The sequence below is a fragment of the Osmia bicornis genome, chromosome 6 (genome assembly GCF_907164935.1).
Source record: "Osmia bicornis bicornis chromosome 6, iOsmBic2.1, whole genome shotgun sequence".
Taxonomy (NCBI): domain Eukaryota; kingdom Metazoa; phylum Arthropoda; class Insecta; order Hymenoptera; family Megachilidae; genus Osmia; species Osmia bicornis.
Window position 1 is genome coordinate 3,764,146 of NC_060221.1, and position 16,102 is coordinate 3,780,247.

A 16,102-nucleotide genomic window follows, 5' to 3' on the forward strand; every position below is an offset into this window, starting at 1 on the left:
AAATAAGTCGTGTTAATGGCTGCTTGGAGTGTGGTGTTGCTTCACACATACATGATATCTGTGAGATGCTCCGCAAGACCAAGGCCTCTATATGTAGGGCCTAAAATTTTGACTCCCTTTGATTTTATTTTTTTTCAAAATCAGCACAAGATCGATAAATTATTGAAATAATTGTTTGACGAACTTCTATTTTAAAAAGACCGCCATAAATTAAATTTTTTAAATTCAATCCTAGCGCCATCTACACGAAAATGACTCAAACTACTCGACAACTTACCGATCGATTTCCCCAAACGGGAATACCAGCGCCATCTATCGAGAAGTTACAGAAACTAGTCGGCAACATTCTCGATCGATTGGTAAGTTGTCGAGTAGCTTGAGCCATTTTCGTATAGATGGCGCTATTGCCGAATTTAAAAAAATTTAATTTATGGCGGTCTTTTTAAAATAAAAGTTCGTCAAAGAATTATTTCAATAATTTATCGATTTTGACTGATTTCTAAAAAAATAGAATCAAAGGGAGTCAAAATTGTGTCTTTTTATTTACCAGTGTGAGGTGTCGTAAAAATGGAACAAGTACAAAGGATTTATTTTGTACTTATCTTTAATATATTTAGGAGAAAAGAAAGGAAACAAAGTTTAACATACGCGTCTTATTAACTCAAGAATGATTGCACAAACTAATCCTTTATCCTTATATGTAATTAGAATTATACTATCACATATGCAAATAAATCAAACATACATATATGTAATTATTCCTTACAACTGATTAAGTACATAATACATAGTTAGAAATACATATAATATGTATAGTAATAGATATATTACAATTAACAAGCAAATATATGAGATATATATGCTTGTAATACTTAAAAATAATAGGGATAATTTTATTTTTAGTGTAGCTTATTCTTTAATACTGAAAGCTTCTAAAAAAAGAAAACATTAAATATAATATATAATTAATCAGGTAAATTTTTCACTTTTGAATAAATATTTATCGTATTCTTAAATAAATTAGTACGCAAGTTGAACAGATGAACAAAACCAATAATATTGGCATAAAACATATTTTAAAAATGAAAACCCATTGTCGCACGCGCGCATTTGTAAGCTATAAAAATCTGCGTGGAGGAGGACAGGCGGCGGCAGTAGCGGGTAGTATAAATATGACTTAAATGTTTAGTTTCATATCAGTCTTCTCCACACAGCTCCAGAGACAATACCCAACTAAAGGTAAATATAATTCGAACTCTCTGATGAAGAAAAAAATACAACAGATCAAAACCAAGTGGATCAAAAAAATTAAATAAAGACCAACAAGAAAAAATAGTAAAAATTTTGATTAAATTATGGATTTTACTGGAACTGATATGGACACCGACAACAACACTGCGGTAGATACATTAATCGTCATTATGATAAGTTTTTGCTTAATACGTGTATTGGTGTGCCTGTTAAGTATTTTTATAAATCGTGACATGCATTGTTGCGTCGCCCGAAAATGCATGATGCGTATAATTATTTTAAGAATAAAACATTATATGCTCATCGTATTATACTTATGGTGAGTTACATACTGATATGAAAAAGGTTGTTTTATCAGACTGATAAATATCAGTATAGTAAGGGTGGTACTGTGTTAGGTTTGAATGCTGAGGGTAATGGAAATGTTTCAGCTGATCTTACCATACCTGTTAGCGACTTTCAAAGAACGATGATAAAAATTGATTGTTTAGTTTTTACAATGCGTAGAAACTTTTTAGAAATTTAAATCGTTCTCATTGTTCTTATCGTTCGATTCCTTTTTTGCAGCTATCAAATTTTCCCATTGCGCGATGAGGGTGCTTCGGCGTCGTGGATTAGGCTAATGAATTATTGAATGTACATATCAGTTAAAACATTTCAACGTATGAGAAATACGTATTAGACACGTTATAAAAATAAATATTTCTATACCTTGTGCTTTCCTTTAGCTTCCTTTTCTAGTTCATCCTCATTTAAAGTGTTAGACGAGGTGCCACTTCTTAAAGAGCTCGAACCATCATATATGTCCGAATCATTGTCGTTTCCAATATCTAATAAATTTGGTTGCGATTTCGCCAGCATCTGCGACCGCATTAATCTAAAAATACGTACACGTACGTTATGATTTTCTGAGTAAACGAAGGTAGTGTATATAAGTATCACCTCATAATTTACCTCAATGATACATTAGATCCGAAAACGCATAATTGTAAGAAAAATGATATTGTAAATATAATGTATTAATACTCCTAAAGTACAAAAAAAAATTCTAAAGACAACAATACACTTATGTTTCTTTTCTTCCTGTAATAAATATCTTTACGGTAATTAACGAGTTAACAAAACAGATCAGTACCTGAGCTCATTTTCTCGCTCTTTCATTTCATGCAATTCTTTCTGAATCTTTTCTTCCACCGGAACGTATCCTTTCCTGACCGGCGGCTTCTTAGGTTCGTCGTCCGGTTCGAATTGAATTTCCAGACTCTTGTTGAAAGCTTTAATACTCAATGGATTCAGTGTGATAGTAGGTGTGGTAGGTGGTGTCAGTGTGTCGTTAACAGTGGATTTCGGTTTGTAAATTTTCCCTCGGGTAGCCAAAAACCTATGAAATTGGCACAAGTAAATATTGGATGCTTCTGATTTGAACGTGTCGAGTAGAATATCGATAGAATTAACGAGTAAAACTATACCTATGCATCAACCCTTTTTGGCTGGGTGCTGTCGCGAAACGTAAAGGTGTCGGTGTTGTGCGACTGGATATCACTCCGTTCGTCATCTTTGGCGTTAAAGGTGGTGTCGATGGAGTTAAACTAACTGCTTCCAGAATTTGCGGGGTGGACGTTGTTCTCTTTAACTTTCCTGAAGTTAAAGCTTGCGGCATTCGTCGTACCTGTAACGCCAGAATTTGTTATCTATTATTTTCAGTTATTTTAAAAAGAGTGCACGAGAAAGTGTAACGCGTACTAAATAAAACAACCTTTGTAACTTACGGTAGACTCTTCGCGAGCATAGATTACCGGGAAAACTGCATTTTTAATCATTATTATCGGCGACAATAGCCGCGTCATGTACGAAAAAGACAGTTTTACGGTAAACGGCATTACATACACTTTAACGTATCAGCAGATAAGATATGTCCATCAAACTCCAACCGTGTTACGAAAATAAATGTACGCTTTTGTAATGCAATTACACTGCGATTATAAATATAATAATAAAATAGATTCGTTGTATTGCTGAAGCAATAACAAAATTTACTATAGTTTAACAACAGATTCGTTTTCTGTCCTTTGCTTTCAAACTATATTAAAGAAATATCTAAAAAGAAGAACTCTGCGTGAGATATCGTGATACTCGTTAGGAGAAGAAATTTTTTAAAGACGAAAGATGAAAATTATTCCGATCACGCGGCTAACAAGATTGAAATACTGTACGGATCGTGAATCATTAAATCGGTAACCGAGCGTATATAATCGTCCTTGTCGTTCACGGACATCTCCTATACGATGATCTGATGCATTTCGTCCCTATAAGGATACCATCAGCCGTATACTTTTTCTCTCTTTCATTCAACGACCTTGAGCAAGAATATACGTATGTACAGTATCGTGAAACTAAGGCTTTTCTTAGTTAAGGGAAGTGTAGGAGAAGGAAGAATCCATCACTCGCCTTATTTGTCCATATTCTTTATCTGTAAAGATAGGAGGTTCTATGTTAATGACGGCAAGTGGTGGGAAGCTCCTTCCTCTATACTTATTCATAATCAAGGTTTACGTTCAGGGGAAATGTAGCCTTCTCATAGTTAAGGGAGAAGGTATCAGGAGGAATCCTTTCACCATTTGCTTCGGATCTTAGGAGAACTCTGGAAGAACTTAAACCCTTAGCAAATACAGGATTCTCTCAAGATCAAAAGCAAATGATGGAAGATCCCACTACTTCTACCCTTAACCAAGAGAAGCCCACGTTGCACCTGAGTGTACACCGAGGCGTACCTTGGAATCAACCGTCTCGTGGGATGTGGTTTTAATGCTGCCCACGTTCCTCAGCTCGTGCTCCCTCTCCGTGACCTCTTCGATCTCTTTCTGTATTCTGTCAGTCGCCTTCTTCAGCTGCTCCAACCTATGCTCTGCCTGCGTATGCAACCAAATGGAATTCGATTAACCAGAAGAAATCCACATTTTCAGCCTGGATCTCTAGTTACGCTAATAACAGTGATTACATCATATTTCTATCAAAAATTACCTTGCATCTTAGAAGATGCAAGGGTTCGTTCAACCGCACGTCGGATGATTGCGATTCCTGATGATCCTCGTAATTACAGAAGTCAGTGTTTCAAGTCGGATTAACGGCTACGCAATCTGACCCTCTGGACCTTCATTCTAATTTCAACGTGAACCGTGCGACCGGTCTAAACGTCGCTTTCCGTACACCTTCGCGGTCGAGGGATTTTCAATGCGGTACCAGAGGGTCCCTGGATCCCTGACTTGTCCGTAGGGAGAGATACAGAGAAAAAAAAAAATAGAAACCACGAGACGAATCAAATTCCAGGCTACCTTTGCGTCCCGCTAACGGGAAGCAAATTCCAGAAAACTAGCCGAACACAACCGCGTTCGTGTTCACCGATTCCGATCCATCAAAACTTTTATCGCAACCAGGCTAATTAGATTTTCTGATCGAGAACGAACGTCTATCATAAACGTGGCTTGTTTACGTGATCTAAGATTGTTCTTTAAGGGATCCATCTTAATTAATAATGGATATTTGAAAATCTTTGCATTATACAAGAAATCTAATGCGTTGGCTAAGAACTATCTTAATTATTACTTCACTTTTCGGAAGAATAAATAAGATGCACACCTTCTATTGTATGTTTGTTGTTGACCGTTTATTGCGCCACGGTTGTTACAATGTTCCGCCGTGTTATTTAATCTACGTCGTAAAACGAGAACCGAATGAGAAATTGTTTTTCCAACTTACCGAACGGGTAACACGAATCCGCGTATTGCCGGACTTTGTTTCAACGAACAATCGAACTGTTAGTTTACGCTTTATCTACGCTGACCGTTCTTAATCAAGTTTTATCAATTGATATCGCAATCGATGACTGTTGTTTGATTTTCAGTGACTGGTTAAAGAGAGACATTAATAAAGAATATCACCCAATTGATATTTTTCATTTAACGCTTTGAAACGAGGAACCGTATATGAAAATCAAGGTCAATTTTATTACCGATCGACAGATGATCGCGAATTTCTTTTCAATGAGCCTCTCAGGTGACTCACTAGACAATAAATAACGATAAGATTCTGATTCGAAATATCTTCTTTTCTACAATTTAAGATAAATATTTTTTATTGACATTACTTCGCATTTTTACTGAATAAAATATTTCACCGATGTAATAGATTAAAAGTCCTAGTGTTGTTCATAAATTAAACGTTAAGTAGAACAATTACTGTTCTTTAACCGCGGTATTTCTTTCATCCATGAAATTCAGTTCGTTCCCCTGCGTTATACAGAAAAGGCGATTCGAACGTTTTTTTTATCGGTTTAGCAAGAGTTCTCACGCAAAGAGAACGATCTCATTGAATGGAAATCGCAAGATGCGTTAGGCATGAATAATTAGAAGCTCAGTGAAACGGATCATCTCTATGACAATTACCTTAGAAACTTCGAACACGATTTCATCACAGTTTTACGGTCTCATCGAATCATTTCACTTGTACCATTCCCATCGCGACGATTAAATGAATATTTATCAGAATATGTGTCCGAAAGAAAGAAACCGATGGTTTTGTGGTTCACAGGTAGGAAGCAAGTTCACTCAGGTGTTTCACCCGCGCTTCCGCGTAGGAACCGAATATTACTGAAACGAGTTCTTGAAGGGTTTCCAGGTGAGCAGCTGTACTCGAGCAGTTAGGAATGCTGCTCATTGAAAACTGAACACCGACTAGTACGACTGCTTAACTGTAACTCGTGTCTGTTTCCTTTCTAAAAAAAAAAAAAGAAAAAAATGGGAAGAGAAAAATGAGCCACGAGTCTTGCTGCATCTCCTATCTTCTTTCGATAGAATCCCCCGTTTTTATCTGTATCGATGACCGACTTAAAATTCCTGTTCGATGATACACGCTCGATTTCAACGAAGGATTACAAATTTTCACTTCGCGCAACTTCTTTAGTTTCAAAGATACACCCGGTAAAAATGATCAAGATATATAATTAATTGAATTGGGAATCATTGTTCTGAAAGGATGGATCGAGATATTTTTTTATTATAAATATAAGAAGAAAATATTCGTCTGTAGATGAAATTAGCTTCTTTCAAAATTGGGAACCACTGCTGGTTTGTTAAGAAAGAAATATACAGCTATACACAGAAGTATTCGCACTTCGTTTAAAATTGGACCAAATGACTTGAGGTTTCTCGAAGATTTCGACAAATTGTATATCTTAGTAAATTAATTTGTATAACTTCTCAAAAAACCTCGAGTGATTTGGTCCAATTTTAAATGAGATATTTATTTTAAAGAGTGTTTCCAAACTTTTTGACGGTAGTGTATATGGGCCTGTTTCCTCAAACACTGTCATCGTCGTTAAGAAAACGGGAGCGCAACAGCTGTTTTAATTTCTTCTACCTTTATCATCGAAACATCTGTCGAACTGCTTTTAGAAACGGGACTAACCACGTTTACAGTCGACGACGACGACCCACATACCTTATATGTAATTAAATTAAACCAGCATCGAATGTAGCCGTGAAACGCAACTCTTCAAGTTGCAGCAATTAAGCCCGCGGAATTTAATAAATATTCAAACGGTACCAATTTGCGGGTACGGTGTGAAACACCTCGGGTCTTGCGTCCTATCGCGAGCTACATAATTCGTCGCGTGTAAAAAATTGCTCTGTTACGTTATGTCGAGGAGCTGTACAATACCGGTTCTTTTCTCAACGCGTACAAGTGCAATCACGAGGTTAACGATGAGTTTGCGTATGGATCAATTTTGTCCACAAACTGTAAACTTATCGCAACCGTTAATTAGCATTTTTCATCTGAACCCTCCTTTTCCGGTATTTGATCAAATTTCCATCAGACTCGATATTATTATTATCTTCGTCACCGTTTTTTTGAAAACAAATGCTCTCATTCGAAAATAGCGTACAAACTGATTTGAATAGCCGTCTGACCAGTCGTTCGCGAACGACTGAATTCCCTGCATCTTTGAATTCTGTTTAGACAAATGATACGCGACGTCTGTTCGAAGTTATCTTCTTAAAAATTCGTCAGAGAAATTACCAATTCTAATATCGTTCCTTCGTTTCATTAGCATCGAAAAGTACCGCTCTACCAACCGATCAATTCAAACGGTACCTAACGTTAGACATAAATATTGAATACAGTGACACCTGAGCGTCAGTCAGGTGTTGCGCGCTTTAAAAAAGAAGTTAATTCATATGATATATATTGTTGATTGGAAATAATCGTTTGATAGTATATCAAAGACAATCCATCCAGGACACTTACCTCCATTTTCATTGTTGTAACAGTGAAGATCTCGCACAGAGTACCGAACACCAGCGAAACCTTTTATTGGGCGCACCTTTTGATACGAGTTGCCGAACACGAAGCACGATTTCGATCTGTTTATCTGATCGTGAACGCAAGCGGTTAACCTCTGTATCTATTATCATTCCGCGTAGTTACGTCACCGGTCGGAACTCTTTTCTTTCGCACCTGTTCGAAAAAGAACTGTTCCGAATTCGAATCACCGAAAAAAGTCGAGCACCATCCAGCCTCTTCCGACCGCTAACCAAACGAATCCGGTTTCGACGACGGACACGTCTCACAAGTACAATACTTTCCACTTCCTTCCGCGACTCGAAAGCTTCGTTGTGGCTTGATCGATTCCGATCTTACACCGGTAGATTTGCACGAACACGGGAGAACCTGAATCGTGTTCGCAGCGACTCGTTTGGAATACGCCTAACCAGATTGGTCGAGCCTCGAGAAACCACGGTCAAGAGATGCCGGTACGTTATTGCGTGGCCCGTGAACGGGAGGCCGATTTCGAAACAAATTCTCGAAATACAAGAAACACGTTCATTCTTCTTCGTTTATCAAGTCACGGAGTTACGATCGAGACGCGGTCGTAGTTCGCTCGGCGACTGCCATTTTACCTGCGTGACCTTGTTCCCCGGCCGTTCCTCGAACAAAAGTAACAGAGCCAACACGATGCATCGAACAGACGTTCCTGACTTTTGTCTTATCACGCGTGTAACATTCCTTTCGTAGTTTGAACTTTAACCAAGATATTTAAGATTCTTAATTTGGTTACTGACCAAACTGGAAACAATCGGCATGCATTATGCTGCATTTATTTTTAAGTTATATTGTCAATGTCACATTTCCAGGAACGACAACGGAGACAATTATACGCAATTTAATTCTCATTTGATTTTCACATGACATGATATGTATCATTGTTAATTAAATTTTCTTTGTATTTAGTACATTGAAAGAAAATGTGTATCTTGAAAAATGTTAAAGTTAAGAATACATTGTACCTTATTTAGTGTAAAAATTATTTAAAATCTAATTTTGTATGAAAGGACAGTCACTTTTTTGTATATTAATATTTCGCATGCTTGTTCGTTGCTTTTAAATTACGCGCATCTAATTTTAAATTCAATTTTACCGCATAAGTGTACCATTGCGCCATCTGCATGATATACTTTCAACATTTTTTAAATACAAGGCAAATTCTCTGCAATTATCGTAAAAATTTAAAAGAAAACACGATCGATTGTATATTTTACATGTCTAATACAATCAGATTATATTTAAAATGTTGTAATATTTTGTGTTATTCTTATAATTAATGTCTTCATAAGCGGATTGTTTAGAAGCACTATTGTCATTGGTTGCTTCTCCATAATACTTTATTTCATAATAAATAACCAGTAAGATGGTATTTCGAACCTTTTGTAAATATATTATTGTAAATAGAAAACTTAATCTCTAATTTTTACGATTTATTAGTATTGTAATATCGAAAGTAATTATATACTCATGTATTTTGTATCATCACACAATATTTTACATTGTAATAATTATACTACAAGAAACTTTGTTCTTGTTATATTTTATTTTTGATTACATAAGTATTATATATGAATTATTGTTTCTTTTATTTCATTAATTTTGTATTTGGAAACATAATAATTCAATTTTATCACAACAGGTGATATTAACAAGAAAGAGGTTTGTACAGGCATAATGAATAAAGAACAATTTTCACCTGTCAGTAGTAAGTAATTAATTTTTCTTTCAAATAATTCTTTGTAAATTAAATAATTTACGTAAATAAGTACAAACAATTTGTACTAAAAATTATATGTAATGTAGGAACGAATATAAAAATCTTTCTTCAATTAAACTTACAGAAATTTCATCTCCAAAATCAACACAAGGAAGAAACTTAACAGGTTCTGTTCGTCATATACGAGATTTAGCTGCAGATATTCATGGAAATATACAAAACTGGAATACATTTCATTTACAAGGAGTAACATTATTAAAAAACATATCTCAGCTAAAACAAGATGAATCGTATTCTCAAACTCTACAAGAATTATGCAATAAATTGGAAGATGTTTGTGATGCACTGGTAAAACATGTTTTAAATATACATCTTTGTATTAAAAGAGAAACAATTTAAGCAGACTTTTTTCCACAGGATAATACTGTGAAGAGTCTAGGTGATATTGCGTATCAAATAAAAGTAACAGCATCTTTAGAAACACCCAAGGATAAGCTATTTGTAACATGGCCAAATATAAAATTTGGTACATATGATCATGTTCCATTAATAAAAAGCTATATGCTATCTTTCAAATAAATATGAAATTATTTCATAAACATAACTGGTATAAAAAGGTAATTTATATATCTGTTTTTTAGAACAAGTAGCAGAATTAATATACAACACATACTATCAAGAAGCAAAGATAAAACGTAAAATTTTGGAAGATGTAGCTCATTATTACACAGAATCTTGGAAAATGTTGTTTCTTGCTACCTGGGTGCATCAACCATTAGTACCAGAAAATTTGACAACATCTTTGGAATCATTATTGATAGAAACTGGGCATAGATAATTATTGTTGGTATTTATTTGGGTAAGTATTTTCTTATCTTAAAAACGATTCCATGTTTATAATTATTTCTTTTTGTATTTATATAATAACTTATAACTATTGAAATAAAACAAAGATTAACAGAATGATCATTTATTTGTGGCTTTTCAAACACCATTTATATAATTTCACAAAAAAAGAAGTATGTAATTGAAAATTTTATTTGTAATTGGTATCTGAGATCACAAAAAAGTAGTATGAATGTGGTATACATTGGTTTACAAATGTAGACAAATTGGATAATGTATCTTCAACACAAGGAACTAAGTCTGTAAAATTATGTAGTTTATGATAAATTGCAATTGATTATAGTTTGTCATTAATCTAATACTACTAGTACCATTAACCTTTAATTGTATCAATACATTTTTTATATATGTATAATACATATTTACAGATAGATACAAAATTAATCATTTCTGCTATACATAAATGCTATAACAATGTGGATGGAATTATTTTCTTGATGTTTAAAGTATTTTTAGTTGTATAATATTTTATACGAAAGCTATAGACAATTCAGTGTAATTCATTAATAGTTGTTTGTAATTTTCAATGTTATTATTTTTTTATCTTTTCAACGTAATAAAATTATTAATACAGTATAAATATAATTTATTTTATTTATCAATTTACATAGTCACTGAAAGTAGTAAATATTGTTAAATATCATTAAAAAATTAATAGGTTGCAATCATAGGTGCAGAAAGCTAAAATTGATTCAGAAAATAATTTGTGCATGATCATTTTAATAGTACTGTAACTAAAAAAAATTATGATAATATATTTTCATCTGATTGTATAACTAGTAACTACAAAAAATTATATTTACAGAAAATATATATATATACACGTATGTCTGAATGTGGGAGTGGGAGTTATATGAATGAGTGCATGCATGTTTTATAATATGCAATTCATCATTCTAGTAGATTTAGTTCCTTACTTCTTGATTCAATTACATACGAGTCTTTTTACAAACTAATCTTAAACTGAAAATATTCACTGCATTATGTGTATGATTATAAAGACCGTTTACCGAAAAATAAAAAAAAATATTTATGTGTAATAATAAAAATTCGTTTACACTGAAAAAATATACAACATAGTAAAGTTTCTTTATATGCTATGAATAATTTTTTAATGTCATTTCTGAATACGAAATATACATTATCCACAATAAATATAACAGAAACAGTCTTATTTACATACACATATGAGAATAATGTATTATATTACTTTAATATTTGATATTCTCTGTTCAATTATGGAAGTTACAGTGTTATTGTTATACTGTCAGAAATTCTATAAAAAAATATCTACACCATTGTGTAATTATATGCATACATATTATACAATTTCAATTGTATAATAAGTTTAACATTATTATACACTATACATATTAATTCAATTTCTTTAGGAACATCTTGCTGGAAATTATCCAAGAATCAACTTCTGGTATTCCTATTAAATTCTTCGCTTAACGCTTCGAAATCAAGATCCGCGTCTAAATTTGAATTATTTGGTATCAAATTATTTTCTAATATATTATCTGGCATAATATTTTTTAGTCGTTCCGATACTAATTCATCGACTAAATTTGATTGATCTACTAGATGCAGTTGTTCAACTAATTTTTCATCGATTAATAGATTTTTGTCTATCACTCCACTTGTACTTAAAATATCTAAGTGTGCAATATGGTCGTACTGAGTTATTTTTGACATATCCAAATTTTCTGAACTACCAAATATATTAGTATCACAATTATTGGAAATTATTGGTACCGTATCTTGAAGCATAGTTAGGTTGTCTGAAATTTTGCAACTAGATGTAGCAGGCATTACTTTAGAACTTGTATCAGATGATACAGTTTTAATGCAATTCATATCCGACGAAGTCATAGGAATTATTTTCGAGACTAACTTTTGAAACCCTTTAGCCAAGTTCTGAGTGCTATTTTCTATACTGTTCAAATCATTTTGTTTTGGATACGTTTCCATAGCACCATTTTCTAACTTAACAAAACCCTGTTCTGGCGGTTCTAATTTAATGAAAGTTTGCTCTATATGCTCTAACTTAGATTGTTCATAATTACCATCAACTTTACAGAAATCTGTTGATCCTAAACTGTTCCCTAATTTCGTAAAACTTTCTTTACGAATTTCTGGTTTTTGGTAGTTCGAAATTTTTGACGAACTGATATCGACCTTTTGAAAACCGGGATTATCTGATATTTGATTCTGAATCTCTGGATTTGAGATTAAAAGTTTCGAGACGTTGTTAGATTTATTATTCTCTGTACTATTTACAGGACTGGGATTTCTTCTCATCAAAGTTAAAGCAGAGAGTACCTCTGGGCAAGTAGGATTTGTTACAGCCTCGGTTCTTCTATCAGTCAAAAAGTCTGAGACACTGAGATCTGAACTTTCAGAAAATCCACTAGACATTCGTTCTTCCAAATTTTCTTTACCATCCTCAGAATTGTCTATTTTCTGTAACTTGTGCGGAGGTTCCCGGCTATCATATGTACTACAAATAGGAGTCTCAACCTTCTTCAGAGCTTCGTTATTAATTTTATATAAACCAGGATTAAGACCCAAAGCATCACAAAGAGATTCTTCACTGATGTCAATCAAATCCTTATTTGATTCTTCGTCGCTATTCATACTTGTTAACATTGTTCCAGCCTTTTCCCGTATTTTGTCCATTAATTGCTTTAATTCATCCAAAAAATTTCTTACATTATTTTCTGATTTTAGTACTAACAGATCAAACAGTGATTGTGCATTAAGTACTGGCTTTGCTGCTATCTTTATTATCTCAAGATCTTCGCATACAGAAATAGCTTCTCTTAACTTTATCTGACGTCTTTCTGACTTAGCTTCCGGTGTAACGTATGCCCAAGGGCCCCGCTTCTTTCCCTTACGTTTCAAAGGATCTTGTCCTCCGCTTTGTTTTAATTCAGGTTCAGGCGTTGGGGGAGGTAGTTGTTCGGGACTACCATGATCAGGATGCATTTCAAAGTGCCTCGCCATACGAGTGCGTCCTAAATATATTTTATTACACGTAGGACATCTAAAATGATCTGATATTTTTCGTTTTGGTACTTCTAAGCCTGTTAATAGTTCCTTAGGAGACTCTTCTTCTTCGAGTTTATCGTTATTAGTATTATAATCACTGTAACCACCGTCTGAATCGTCTAAATCAGGTTGCAGGAAATCTAAATGATGTAAATGTTTGTAATCTCGTACCATGTGCCTTGGAGGCCGAGAAAGTCTGCCAGATCGTGTTCTGGCTACAACCTTTTTTCTTTCATCCTGAAGAAAATATTATTACATTAAAATCGCAGAATGTATTTTTATTTACGAAAGGCGTAAATCGTTTATACTTTTATTTCTTCTTGTTCTTCATCAGGAATCGGTGGTGGCTTAGGTGGTAACAAGGAAGAAGGTCTAACAGCACTTTTTTTCGGTCTGCCTCTTTTTCCACCACGGCTTTTTAATAAGTTATTAGGATTTCTAATTCGCAAATCCAGTTCTTCAGGAAATACAACTCTGAAGACATATTAATTGTTTAGTTATAAAGGTTAATACATTATATATGTATGTACTAACCTATATACAACCCTTTCATTTGAAGCAGCTGCTTCTTGACTGCGTTGTTGCAACACATGTGCTATTTGTTTCAATTGTGTTGGTGTCAAACGTTGCATACTGAAATAAATATAAACAGTGTCATTAAAAAAGAACTAAAAACGTATTATACATGAATTATTTAAATACCTATGAAATGTTTGTCCTTGTTGTACTATTTGTATCGGATTCTCACTAGATCCAAGTGGTTTAGATGCGTCCGAAGATTCACTTAGTACTGTTGATTTAATTGGAGTAGTTTTAATTTTTTTATTCATTTTAAGATTTGTGCCATTTACTATGAGATTAAGTTTATGTTTAATAGCCTCATTCTGCAGTGGTTTACCAGATTCGAGTACACCAGTTTGTTGGACAATAGATGATTTTGGTGAAACATTTACAGAGTTGTTTGAAATGTTAGTATCATTTTGAGTTGTCACAGTTACATTTTGCTTGGTTGAATTATTAAATGCAATTTTTGCTTGAGGTTTCAAGATAGATATTGGTGTTGAAGAAATTTGAGTTGGTTTTAAAATAGATGTAGAACTTGTCGTCGCGGTTTTCAAATCTTGACTTTTAACGATTGATGCAGCACGAAGCACAACCGGTGCGCTTGAATTAACTGTAGCTTTTGGCATTCCAGTTGCTATAGCAGTTTTCTTACTAATCGTGGCTTTTGTTTTAATTAATTGGGGATGAATTTGTACTGACTTCAAAAATTGTGCAGGAATAGCTGTTGCTACACTTGTATTGTTTATAATTTGGTTAGTCTTTGGAAGCACACTTGATGTACTTTTTAGTACCGGAGTTAAAAATTGTTGAACATTTCCTCTCTGAAGAGGTTGAGATGTTTTTACAATCGGCGATAAACGTATTTGCGAAGTAACAAGATTCTGTGTTGTTCCAGACATTGAATTTACTATAGTATTAGTAATATGCGGTGTACTGACAGACTGATTCTGTATTTCACAAGTACCCGTTATTATCTGAGAAGTGTTCAAAAGCTGTGCAGATATACCACTGGTATTTAATAACTGAGCTGTTATGGGAGTGGCTTTTATTATTTGTGGGGACAAGTTATTTAATATAGTTGCCTTTGAAAGTAACACAGAATTAGGATTAGAATTGGCATTAAGCGAATGTACAGTACTAATAGGATTAACAGTGGCATTAGTAAGTTTGTTTGAACCTTGAAATAATCTAATATTTTTAGCTGGCTTGAGTATAGTTTGTGCAGGTTTTATAATAAATTGTGAAGATGGTAAAATCACAGGCAGTTTCTGTAAGATTTGTGCCTGAGAATTAGGTATTGTATTAAGTTGATTTTGTGCTACGCTGTCTTCAATAGTATATTGTAAATCATTCTCATGAATATTTTTAATGTGTGCAACATCTGTCTTTACTGCATGTACCTTAGATTGTTCTAAAACTATTGTCTGTGTACCTGAATTCTGTTGAATCATATTATTTTGATGTTCAATCAATTGAGTTTCATGATTTTGATCATGTAAGCTTACTTCTTCTAATGATAAATCATTATCAAATTTTTGAACTTGAAGATGTTCATTATCGGGCACTTTTTGCATATGCCATTCTTGGAAATCAATACATTCTGTTTTAATCAATTCATTAACATTAGACTTGTGTACTTCTTCTGGTTGATAATTTAACTGATCAATTGTCATAGAATCTTGAGAAGATAACGAATTTTGGTCCTGTATATTAATGTTATTCTTTGTTGAAACATTCTGTTGTAGAGTTGAAATGGTATTATCTTGATCCTGTTGATACATAACCTCCTCACCCGAATTTACCTCGAAAGTTAACCCTAAGGCCGCTGCCTGTTCCGGAGTCAAGTGAATGGTTTGAGAATCATTGTCGTCATTTTGTAAAAATGCGACGAATTCATTGTTCTGATCATCATCGTCAACAACTTGTTGGAACGCTTGTTGAAGAAGATCGGAAGCACCAGTAGAAGATGCATCGTTTGTAAACACAGTGGAATTCGAAATTTCTGCCATTTCCTAGCTTTTTAGCTTATAAAATATAACTACACAGTTGCGACAATTACTTTCATGTTTTACTATAATATTTTATGCAATTGTATCTTCGTAAAATTTCGTTGCTCTTCACATTTATTTCATTCCGTTCTACACGTTTTTCGCGCAAACAGAAACACATGAGATACGTGAAGTAAGTTACAAGTACAGTTAGAAAAATGGCGATATAGTTAGAGAAATA

General features: G+C 33.7%; 3 protein-coding genes across 15 annotated transcripts; 1 reads left to right on the forward strand and 2 right to left on the reverse strand.

The window, feature by feature from the left end:
- Positions 1 to 638: 638 nt before the first annotated feature.
- Positions 639 to 8,416, reverse strand: LOC114874575. 6 transcript variants are annotated; one of them, XM_046286313.1, is made up of 7 exons: positions 7,555 to 8,414; positions 4,023 to 4,160; positions 3,700 to 3,721; positions 2,721 to 2,920; positions 2,387 to 2,632; positions 1,963 to 2,128; positions 639 to 1,870 (listed from the first exon to the last, which is right to left on the reverse strand). In XM_046286313.1, exons 4-7 carry the CDS (start codon positions 2,909 to 2,911, stop codon positions 1,766 to 1,768), a joined length of 708 nt encoding a protein of 235 aa, XP_046142269.1. In that variant the 5' UTR covers positions 2,912 to 2,920; positions 3,700 to 3,721; positions 4,023 to 4,160; positions 7,555 to 8,414; the 3' UTR covers positions 639 to 1,765. The 6 variants fall into 6 exon arrangements, with proteins under 6 accessions (XP_046142269.1, XP_029039800.1, XP_029039803.1 ...); XM_029183967.2 differs by lacking the exon at positions 3,700 to 3,721 and having other exon boundaries at positions 7,555 to 8,416; XM_029183970.2 differs by lacking the exons at positions 3,700 to 3,721; positions 7,555 to 8,414 and adding an exon at positions 5,694 to 5,988.
- On the forward strand, positions 7,973 to 15,706 carry LOC114874577 (cyclin-dependent kinase 2-interacting protein-like). 8 transcript variants are annotated; one of them, XM_029183982.2, is made up of 6 exons: positions 7,973 to 8,060; positions 9,272 to 9,337; positions 9,474 to 9,697; positions 9,767 to 9,875; positions 9,991 to 10,208; positions 13,644 to 13,725. In XM_029183982.2, the coding sequence occupies exons 2-5, from the start codon at positions 9,307 to 9,309 to the stop codon at positions 10,185 to 10,187; spliced, it is 561 nt and encodes a 186-aa protein (XP_029039815.1). In that variant the 5' UTR covers positions 7,973 to 8,060; positions 9,272 to 9,306; the 3' UTR covers positions 10,188 to 10,208; positions 13,644 to 13,725. The 8 variants fall into 8 exon arrangements, with proteins under 8 accessions (XP_029039815.1, XP_029039810.1, XP_029039813.1 ...); XM_029183977.2 differs by lacking the exon at positions 7,973 to 8,060 and adding an exon at positions 8,608 to 9,014; XM_029183980.2 differs by lacking the exon at positions 7,973 to 8,060 and adding an exon at positions 8,615 to 9,028.
- Positions 10,304 to 16,087, reverse strand: LOC114874573. Its single transcript, XM_029183963.2, has 4 exons — positions 14,012 to 16,087; positions 13,844 to 13,942; positions 13,618 to 13,783; positions 10,304 to 13,546 (listed from the first exon to the last, which is right to left on the reverse strand). Exons 1-4 carry the CDS (start codon positions 15,880 to 15,882, stop codon positions 11,675 to 11,677), a joined length of 4,008 nt encoding a protein of 1,335 aa, XP_029039796.2. The 5' UTR covers positions 15,883 to 16,087; the 3' UTR covers positions 10,304 to 11,674.
- Positions 16,088 to 16,102: the final 15 nt, after the last annotated feature.

Coding starts and splice junctions, on each gene's coding strand:
- LOC114874577 (XM_029183976.1), top strand. CDS start 9,100: ATGTATTTTGTATCATCACACAATATTTTACATT. Junction 9,134..9,271: donor ATCACACAATATTTTACATT/GTAATAATTATA, acceptor TTATCACAACAG/GTGATATTAACAAGAAAGAG. Junction 9,876..9,990: donor ATGGCCAAATATAAAATTTG/GTACATATGATC, acceptor TCTGTTTTTTAG/AACAAGTAGCAGAATTAATA.
- LOC114874573 (XM_029183963.2), bottom strand. CDS start 15,882: ATGGCAGAAATTTCGAATTCCACTGTGTTTACAAACGATGCATCTTCT. Junction 13,943..14,011: donor CAAGGACAAACATTTCATAG/GTATTTAAATAA, acceptor TATTTATTTCAG/TATGCAACGTTTGACACCAA. Junction 13,547..13,617: donor AAGAACAAGAAGAAATAAAA/GTATAAACGATT, acceptor TATTTTCTTCAG/GATGAAAGAAAAAAGGTTGT.
- LOC114874575 (XM_029183967.2), bottom strand. Junction 2,633..2,720: donor CAAAAAGGGTTGATGCATAG/GTATAGTTTTAC, acceptor CCAATTTCATAG/GTTTTTGGCTACCCGAGGGA. Junction 2,129..2,386: donor GAGCGAGAAAATGAGCTCAG/GTACTGATCTGT, acceptor ACGTATTTTTAG/ATTAATGCGGTCGCAGATGC.